Consider the following 11,202-nt stretch of genomic DNA (forward strand, 5'->3'; position numbering starts at 1 on the left):
CTCGGCGCTTTAACCAATTCGTGACAGAGCGCGCAAAATTTTTAAACAGTTTAAAAAATTTTGGCGCTCTAGCCGAATGTCCAACTTTACTCCAAGCTTTCCCACGATCTATTACGACCCTGACGCTTTAATCAAGCTTTGTTACGCTTTGGTGCCGCTTTACACGCCGCTTTAAAGCGCCATCAAAGCGCCGTTGGTGTGAACTATGTATTACCAACTTGAAGAAATTGTTCCAAAAGTTCCTTTATCGAGTTCGTACCTGCACCGTTTCGTTTGCTACACTATTCATTCTGTGCAAATATCTTCGTCGCCTATAAGAGACGAAATTTAATGTAAATTTGTGTTTTTTCCCCATAAGTCATTATTGAAATTAACTGTGTGTGTGCTTTTTAGCAACGGAATGAACAGAAATAAGAACGAAATCAGTACAAAAATAAGATAAATACATAAAAAAAAAAAAAAAAATCTCAAAACTCACAAAGCATGGGATAAAAGAATGAAGCCCACCAATCATACCCGCCCGCCTGTCCATCCGTAATCGTTATGGAACGCGCCGTACCTCCAGAACTTAAGCGTGTAATCAATTCAATTCAATTCTTTTATTACTTTCGGCCGTACGGCCTATCAGTCACAAAAAAAAACATTGTACATGAAATACACAAGTTACAGCAAGGCGTATACAACAGGACATAACATATAGAGAATGAGACATCATAACATCAATGATTGATTTAGTAATTATTTCTTAATTTAGTAGCTTCATGTATATATTTTCCTAGAGAACACAGTTCCTTTACATTTTCTACTTTGAATAGCTGAATTAATTTAAAAACAGGGGGGTTATTCCAGTAATAACGCTTGGTGTACTTTTTCCTTATATTTCTATAACTATTACATTCAAGAATTAAATGATATTCATCTTCAATTTGTTGTCTAGTATTACACATATTACAAAAACGTCTTAATCTTATATCTACCAGCTTCAATGGCTAAACAATGTGCAGATAGACGTATCCTAGTAAGACAAATTCTAAATCTTTTAGGAATATATTTGGTAAGATAAAAAGGTAGTGTGACAATGTCCACAAGATGTTTATATATATGACATTTTGAGGATGACTCTAATAAATGGTGTAGGTGTTGCTGAGCTTGGTCAAAAATTATCTGCTTAATAACTGGCAAAATATTGTCGATATAACTTGCATAATCGCATATTCAAGATGGCAGGGCTGTGATGTTTCATTAGTCTTTCACTGAATATCCATGTACTAGTGGTTTGAAGCAGATCGGGAAATCTTCCTATGCTCTTGCATTTGTTTAGAGTTTATGATGGAAATAGTCATTTAAAAAATCTTATTTACATACGTTTTAAAGAGTACCTTTCATGGATACACAGAAAAATAATCAATTTTCATTTGAAGGTAGTTTTTTGTAGAAAGGGCAGTCATCACGGAAACTCACGCCATATTCATGATCAATCGCGTTTGGTGCTATAAGTGGTAGTGTCATGTCAGATCAATCAGTGCTTCCTCTTAAGTTTATATACATGTACTTCATGCTTGAAGCGGTAAGAATAGATCGGCAATGTAAGTTATGTTCGAATGTATTCACACGCTGGTGAAAATTTATTCACCGGACAGAATAGAAGCACGCGACCAAAATCTCATTTGGGAAATGACATAATCTTAAATAACCAGATTCATTGGGGCGCGAAGAGTTTGTTTGTTTGTTTGTTTATTTTGCTTAACGTCCTATTAATAGCTAAGGTCATTTAAGGACGACCTCCTGTGCGTGCGACATGCATGCGTGTGGTGAGAGCGTATGTGTGTTTTGGGAGGCTGCGGTATTTTCGTGTTAAGTCTCCTTGTGATAGGCTGGAACTTTTGCTGATTTATAGTGCTAGCTCACTGAAGCATACTGCCGAAGACACCCAGCAGCACACCCCACCCGGTCACATTATACTGACAACGGGCGAACCAGTCGGCCCACTCCAAATATGCTGAGCGCTAAGCAGGAGCAGCAACTACCATTTTTAAAGACTCTGGTATGTCTAGGCCAGGGGAGAGAACCCAAATCCTTCCTCACAGCAGCGAACGCTCAACTAAAGGCCAAAAGTGAGGCATTGTCAAGGGAGACATAAGAAAGAAGAAAGCTGTTAAGATGAAGAGAAAAGAAAAGATCCCAAATTTAGTTTGAGGTACAATTCTTACGCCGCGAAGAAAAGTGAAAATGTAAATGATCTATGGCAAATGCATCGTAACTATTTAGTGCGACTGGTTAGAACACAGTGTTTTTGTAGTGGCATTTTGGTTTACTGGCAAAAATTGAAATCTTACGGAATTTCCGGAAACCTTTTAGGATTCACACAGCTAAATCAGCTGGTGTTCCCTGAGGAAACTGTCTTAGGTTTGTAGCTTTTTTCCTGAGTAAATCACAGGCGCTTGCATAGAAAATGTGATTTTCATTTTTTTTATTTGACAGTGGTATGTGTAATCTGTTAAGCTCCGTATTACACAGTACACATACCACTGATATCATTTTTTTTAAATTCTCATTTTCTATGCATGCGCCTGTGGAGTAAATAACATATGAAATGGATACTTTCTATATACGAGAATAAAGAGTTGGGTGTTGAGATTTGCAAAATCAGACATACACTCCTACTAAAAATGGAACGACGTAAGATTCGAGGTGTGAAAGGCGAGAATTCCCCACGTGTGGGTTCCCCAGTGTACTGTAAATGTAATGATTACTGTCTTTCGAGTACCCGTGTGCTGTTATATGCCACTAAACCTATACAATAACAACATTTTTCCGATAAAAAAAACACTTCAAACTTTAATTTGATATAAAGTTCACATCATTTGAACTTCAAACGAGGGAATAAAGGGATGTGGTCACTAGTAATCACATATAGTAAATTATTTAGTTGTGTGAGTCCTTTTAGAATGGTTAAAATTATTTCTAATACAGAAACTAGAGAGTTTTCATTGAGGATCTGCTTTCTTCCATTGGAAACATTAAGGCAGGGGTGCCTCAGGGCTCTATTCTCGGCCAATTACTTTTTTTTTTTTAAATATATATAAATATTTATTAGCCGACGATACATCTACTATTAAATCCTCTTCTTTATGTGTTAAGTTTTGTTTATAAGAAATTCTTTAAATACAAATGACCCGCTTAATATTATCCTGAGCGGGAATTTAAAAAAATTAACTGAGACACATGCGCACATGGGTGTTGTTTTTAATTAGCGCATGAAATGGTCTGATCATGTCGATTATATTTAAAATTCTGTATTGAAGAAAATTAATGCAACCAGGCAATTAATATATATTCTTAATAGGTACAAATGTACATGTAGTTCACTAAACTATGATCTTTTAGAGTAAATCTAACCTAAACTTCAGGGTGATGTTGTGGAATTCCCTTTGAGAATGCTTATTATTTCTTTTTCATCTGTTCTTATTATATATATGCTATACAAAGACGTACCCTTTTCTCAAATTAAAAAAAAACTTTAATCTAGAGGTTGCCATAGGTTTAAACTCACTGTTCCAAGGAAATGAAAATCTGTCGGTGATTGTAAACACAATCATTTTTAATATTAAAGAGAGTACATGCAGATATTCAGATTAGTTTCATAATTCACTATAACAAATCGTGAACGTTTTGTGAGGAGAAGGTCCTTATTGCCAAATTGCAAAGGTCTATATGTCCTCTTAATCTTCTTTTTAGGGACCGTGATGCGTGGTTCGACGCTCCCTACCCATGTCCGTTTGTGTTTCTTAGGCAGCTGAGAAATGGACTGGTCTGTCCTGTCATGGTTGTGTCCTTGGGCAGGAAACTTTACCCTAATTGCTCTAGCTGGCACGTGACGGGCCTCCCGTATGTTGTTCAGTGAGATAGTCACCAGCTACTACAAGGAGACCCCGCCTCAAAATGACCCTGGCTATTCAAGGGAAGATAAACCGTGTAAACAAAAAACAAACACACTACTTCGAACCTATTCTACCACAAAACGTTACATAATAACATGCAGATATATACAATATAGGTAAATTGACGTCCTGTTTAACGCTATACGCGCTACCGAGAGAATAAAAGAATATTTGTCTGAAATCTGTTTTTCTCACGTAAGATTTAATCATGCCAATTAGGACTTGGGACTTGCAATAACCAATCCACATTATTCAATATGACATTGTTTCTTTCATCCTGTAGAATAACAGTTTAATCCGGCGAGACGTCGCTGCTGTAGATCTGTGTAAGTATGTACATGTATCTAAGCGAGTCTAATCATTTTCAGGTATAGATAGTGACTAAAAATCTCATCTCCACAAACTACAATGTAATATATATATTGATGAATGAGCCGTAACACTAGCTTACATACACAATTTAGATGAATTGACTTTTATAGTAATGATATTGAACAGTCATGGTCATGGGTTTGGGAAAATATGTATGGTAGAGCAGTAGTATGTATCTAATAAATCTCGATTTTTCGCAGATAGTGAACGCGACAAAGCGACAAGACGACAGGACGACAAAACGAAAAAAACGACATCGTGACAATAGGAGGTGACCGTAATCAGCCACTATTATTTCATGTACATATAAGGCTTAATATTCTTACTGGATTTTAAATCAATAAATCCATTATCCACAGAAGCCTCGGAACAATAGACATCAGTTCACATCGTTTTATTTTCATCACACTCCATCTAAACATATCACACGCAAAAATACTTATATTTATCCAAATCTCAGATTCTAATATTTTTTTTTCGTTTTCAAAGCAGGCAAGCTTCATGACTGCTATGTAAGTAATAAGAAATTCCAACTTTGTTCATTTACCAAATGATCCTTTTCACAAAGGTTATACTTTCCTTTCATAACTATTTCAAAGCTTTAAGTACTTCCGGAAAACATCAGCACTTCCGGAACAGACTGTTGTTTCCGTTACAATACAGAGCGCAACCCCAGGGCGGCTTAAAGGACTGGCCTTTCTTCAGGTGCCTTCCCAGGTACGTACATCCCTTATCCTCGTTTTCGTCTGGTTCACTATTACTATCAGATCGAGGCTCTTCTTTCAGCTCTGGTTTCGTAACCGGGTAATTGGGAACTTTTGTTATGGGAGTTTTTTTCGGAATTGGTTGTATCTTTGGCTTTGGCTTCTCCGTCGTCGATGTTGTTGAACTACTCCAAAGAGGCGTCGATGACTTTTCAATGTTTGATTCTAACGAAGAAGCAACATAATGTCTATGATAACCGGAAGAGGATGCGGAATTATCGGACGTTTCAGCAACACCGGAAGCGTAAGGTTCTGCAAGGGGCGTTGGCGGCGTCGTATTCGGAGTGCTAGAAGAAGATGATGACGTTGGTGTGGAGTCCGTTTTATCATATCCATGCGAATTGAAGCTGTAACCACGGCCGGTGTGTAATAATTGTCCTTCCCCAGCCGAATCTGCCCAAGAGTTCAATGGATGAGCGATTTGGACAGCATGTTTATGTTGAAAACCATAGGTGTTAATCGGCGATAAGGGTATTGCATCGCCCCGGTTTGGTCCTGCTCGGGTCAGAAATTCGAGCTGATTATACCCGTTACACACAAGAGCAAACGTTGGATACTGGTACATTACGTAAACTCTGGCTGCTTCCGGGCATTTACATTGCCACGTCATATCCGGCATAACAAAACAATAAAATGCGGTTGGACTGTTTGCTCCATTGCCCATAGTAGGGAAACCATAGGCATTTTGGATTACAAAAAACAACAGAATCAAACGGAAAACGGACGACACCATCTCCGCCATGTTTAGGTGTTCAAATCTGATCCTGAACTCGCCTAGAATTATTTTTACACACCTTTAAATAAATCTATTGACAGCTTAAGTGAAATTGAATATATACATCGTAGCTAAGGATTGGAGGATGAATGGTCGTTTTGTGGGGTTTGCGGTTTTTATCATTTTCGTTTAAATACCTTCCGGAAATAATATTTTACTGAACAGCTGTGTTAGCATTTTATTATTAGCTTATATTCATGTTATGATAAAATTGATAAATCGACTATTTTTGCTTTCTTTGTTGTCATAAACAGTCAACGTATGTTTTTAAGAATCCAAAAGCCTGTGTATCCTGCTGAGGGATTAGAGAAGCAATCGATATCCAGTCAATATTGAGACATTATACAACTTAAGAACAAAATTAAAATAGAGAATTTAAAATTGATTTTGATGGTTTCATTATTTGTATTCAAGCTGTATTTGGTTTTGTCAGATAGAATTCCTTGGAAATTCAAAATATGAACTTTCTTTGATTAGCGAATTGAAGAATTGGACCATAGGTAAAACAAACAAACAAACAAACAAACAAACAAAAACCTGAAGCGTAACCATAAAAAAACTATTCTTATTCTAAATCGTTAACATCTTGGGGACTTGGACAAATTATTCAAGCCATGGTCCTCATATGTGATGGACAGCGTGATTGTACCATGCATCTGAATGGTCGGTTTTTGGTGTGTTGAAAGGCATTAATAAACAAGTACTAATTGTAATGTGAAACCATTACAGATGTCCCCCAAACGCCCCCGCAGTCGCACAATTATGTTCGGCATCCCTCAATATTCCTATATACCAAATTTCATTGAAATCGAACAACATCTAAAGGGCCTGTTTCCAGTAATGTTAATTCTCCATAGGAGCCTGCCCCCGTATAATTTCTCGGATGAAAATGCCCTTGCAGAGACACAATTATGAAGAAAAATGCCATAAAATTGCAATTTGCTCCCGTTATATAGTTTTGGATGCAAATTTCCATCACAAAATCGGATAGAGCTTTACTTGTTTCATATGTGTACCAAAAATCAGCTAATTCCATGTGGTGGAACGTTCTCATATCGCCGCCTGAATGTGGTTGTAAATTGAAAGAAAAGGGGAAATGAGTAACAACCTTGTCTGAAACCCTATTATATAGCTTATTATATACAAAATTTTATATTGAATATCAGAGCGGATATTTTCATGACAGTTTTATGATATCTAACGACTAAATAAACAGTATTGATATAAAGATTTACACTGAGGAAACCCTGATACATGAATACTATTCTATCTCAAGTTGTCCTCTTTTGAATTTTCTGATCGTGTGGCCTTGTACATTTATCCGTATCTTCTTGTCTTTGTCTATACGTTTACGGAATCATTGACTCGACGCTAGCTATTCTTGTCTCACTTTCCTTGTTTTATTGTCCCATCTCCAAAGCGTTGTGGCTCTGTCAGGGTTGGGACCCTGACTTGTCTCACTTTCTTTGTGCCTGCCGACCACGCCACATCGAATAGATAGATTATCCATATGAGATACTTTATTTTGTTCTAAGTAATCAATAAATTCTGCGCTTCTTGGAGGTATTGAATGTGATTTATTATATTGTCTTGTTATTTTGTGTAATTAGTTGTTTGTTATTTATCACACATTTTCGCATAATTGTACCAAACTACTAAGTATTAGCTGTTTGGATACGAACATCGCCGAACATTTAAGTGATGACGGAGACTATGAGGTGTGGCTTTACCAGCACTCCCCAGACCTTCTCCGATGTCAAATACATTCTCGACACAAAAGCCAAACGAAATATAACGTTTGGATACGGTTCACCGTTTCACCCGATGATGAGGCCCTAATAAAGGACTACTACTGCCAGTGCCCAGTTGGAGAGTGAACGATGGGAATGTGTGCGCACATCTCCAGTATCTTGTACTACCTTGGGTATTACAGGGCGCTGGAAAACCCTCGACCATTACAACCACAGGTGAAGAAATTCCGACAAAACTTGAAATAGGTTTCCATGCGGCAACGGAGTGCATATGTCGAAAGTATGTTTGGGGCTCGATATGAAAGATCCCCGTTACCATGTGACTAACCAAACTTATAAATATAGGTATTATACAATCGCCCGTAGCTATGAACACTCCCGTAAATTCGAAAACCAACCAAAATCATAAGGAACACGTTTTGTTTGTTGTTCCGTCTATTTGTCAGCCAATGTCTTCAACCACGGGGACTTGTGAAGTAGCCATCTTGGATTTTTTTTATGAAAAAGTGTTTCTCTCACTTTTTTTCATATCTGTGTACATATTCTCAACATACCGAGCAAATACTCTCGTGTTTTTGTTAATTATCTAAAGAAAGTCGAAAATTGGCAATTCAACCATAGGCTAATTCAACCCAAGATTTGAAAATGTTCCACCACTTACATGTTGATGATTTTTCCTCTCATCAATAGCATATTACGTACTGTTTAATAGGATACAAATTGGTTTGCATCCAACGCCCATAAAAGGGTGTATTCTCTAAAAAACACAGTTTTTGTGTCTAAAATGTTATCATCGAAAATGGCATTTTTGAGATTGTTTCTTCCATAAAACAGCCAAGTGGCGCGATGGAAACATGATTTTTGTCACAATTATGCCATGAATGTATTCTTTACGGTGACCATCATTTGATTAGATTTTCATTAATATTTTACATAACATGCACATTTTATCAACACTTAGACAGCTTCTGAAAGGTACAACTTTGAGGAGCCATACAAAACAAACCAAGTGACCTAAATCTTTATACTTTATAGATTTGTGACCACAACGGAATGGGCAATGCACCACCAACAATTTGAATCGGAGAAGGGGCCATTTTGGAAACAGGCCCTTTAGACCAATCAGAACCCTCCGTATGGTTGCTATGACAACGAAACCCATTCAGTTGATTTTGGAGCCCCCTAATACCCCTACATACAAAATTTCACAAAATCTCACAACATCTAAATTTAGACCAATCAGAGGTCGGGAAATGGCAGCCATTTTATTAAAAAGTGAAAGTGAGGTTACAAGAGTGACCAGTGTCCCATGATGTACCTACGTACCAAATTTCATCAAAATAAGAGACAATATGTAAATTTAGACCAATCAGAGGCCAGGAAATGGCGGCCATTTTGTTAAAATGTGGAAGTGAGGCTAGGGGAGTGACTGGTGTCCCATGATGTACCTACATACCAACTTTCATTAAAATCGGACAATATCTAAATTTGGACCAATCAGTGGCCAGGAAATGGCGGCCATTTTGTTAAAATGTGGAAGTGAGATTACGGGAGTGACTGGTGTCTCATGATGTACCTACATACCAAATTTCATTAAAATCGGACAATATCTAAATTTGAACCAATCAGAAGCCTCAATTTCGTTTCCATGGGAACGGACGGTTTCGTAAGTGGTACCTTTGTGTTTGCCTTCCCTCAATACCCCTATGTACCAATTTTCAGCTTAATCCGGCAACATCTAAATTCCGACCAATCACAGGCCACCATTTCATTACCATGGCAACAAATCTTTTCGGAAATGTTACCACGTTATTCGTCATCCCTAAAAACCCATATACACCAATTTTCACTAAAATCGGAGACCGAAATCTAAAAACAGGAAGTGGGTTCTGGCGGCCATCTTGGAAGTCCGATCGCAAAAAAACACATGGTTGCACACCCTCATACACTAACGAGTATGTCTGTGAAGTTTGATGATGATCCGCGCAGTGGTTTCTGAGAAAAGTGTCGGAAACGGAGCAAAAACAATATGTCCCCCACTTCGTTCGGGGGACATAATTATATCATAAACGTACAAGAGTTCGTTGCAGGATTGCCGTTGGGGTTAAGTATTTTTTTCCGGTGTCAATATTTCTTTTTATTTGAACGTATTTTATTGTTTGAACAGGTTTGGTTTGATTTGGTTTTATTTGTTTAACGTCCTATTAACAGCTGAGGTCATTTAAGGACGGCCTCCCGTGCATGCGATATGCATGCGTGTGTTGAGTGCGTATGTGTGTTTTGGGAGGCTGCGGTATGTTCGTGTTAAGTCTCCTTGTGATAGGCCGGAACTTTTGCCGATTTATAGTGCTACCTCACTGAAGCATACTGCCGAAAACACCCAGCAGGACGCCCCACCCGGTCACATTATACTGACAACGGGCAAACCAGTCGTCCCACTTCTAATATGCTGAGCGTTACAATTACCATTTTTAAAGTCTCTGGTATGTCTCAGCTAGGGGACAGAACCCAAAGCCTTCATCACGGGGGCGAACGCTCAACTAAAGGCCAAAAGTGAGGCATTGTCAAGGGAGACATTAGAAAGAAGAAATCTGTTAAGAAAGAAGGGAAAATATAAGATCCCAAATTTAGTCGCCTCTTACGATCATGCAATAGGGGCAGCAGGTACAATTCTTACGACCTACCTGCAGGGACTTTGTTGATACAGAAGTGGATAGAGCACAAGATTTTAAAAAACTTATAAAAGCCCTCTCCACAAATACACATTACAAAGATTGTGATACTAAAAATCATTTATGAAAAAGAAAAGCAAAGAAGAATGACAGGAAGAAAGACAGATCTAAGAGTAAGATGGATGTTGCTACATTAGGATATACTACAAATCAAGGTTCATAAACGATGTACACAATATATATTTTTTAAATTACACTTAATTTAAACTTATTCTGTAGCTACATATTCAATACACGTCACTTATGCATTGTCTTCAAAAAACATTCCTTAAATCCTTCATCGGGTCACTCCTGGACTTAGAGAGGCTTACACAAACGGCAAATGATATGCATGTACTTAATTTATGAACAAATCACAATATTAATATCAACAAATTGTAAACTTTAAGAGTTGCATAGGTTGGATAAAAAAAATAAAAAAATAAATCGATTCACGAATTACGCTTTTTCATATTATTGACTCTATTTCTAGTTCTTTTACAATTATATATATCAATATCAGTTATCACAGTAATCACAGTATGACATCTTAAAAGGCTTGTGTGATGTATTATCGCCATGTCATTACAGAGTTCACGCATACTTTTTCTCTGTTATATTTTGTAGCCTGTCTTGAAATCAAATACATTTTCTCAATTCTGACGTCATCCATGGTTTATCATTAGGTGGCCGGGTGGCACAGTGATAACACTTGCCTTTCACCTAGGCGGCCAGGGTTCGATTCCCCGATCGTACGTGAAAAGGTATGGAGTCACCTGCTCGAACACTTGGGTTTTCCTCGGGTTATCCGGTTTCCTCCCACAGTAAGATCCCTCGCGCTCTTCTAATCGAGCCACCAAGCGTGATTTATGTAAGTTAATATAACTT

The 11,202-nt window shown here is 37.7% G+C and overlaps 1 protein-coding gene across 1 annotated transcript; it reads right to left on the minus strand.

Annotated features, from left to right (window-relative positions):
• Positions 1 to 4,705: 4,705 nt before the first annotated feature.
• On the minus strand, positions 4,706 to 5,842 carry LOC117335807. Its single transcript, XM_033896005.1, has 2 exons — positions 5,465 to 5,842; positions 4,706 to 5,413 (listed from the first exon to the last, which is right to left on the minus strand). The coding sequence occupies exons 1-2, from the start codon at positions 5,817 to 5,819 to the stop codon at positions 4,935 to 4,937; spliced, it is 834 nt and encodes a 277-aa protein (XP_033751896.1). The 5' UTR covers positions 5,820 to 5,842; the 3' UTR covers positions 4,706 to 4,934.
• Positions 5,843 to 11,202: the final 5,360 nt, after the last annotated feature.

Source organism: Pecten maximus, chromosome 10 (genome assembly GCF_902652985.1).
Source record: "Pecten maximus chromosome 10, xPecMax1.1, whole genome shotgun sequence".
NCBI lineage: Eukaryota > Metazoa > Mollusca > Bivalvia > Pectinida > Pectinidae > Pecten > Pecten maximus.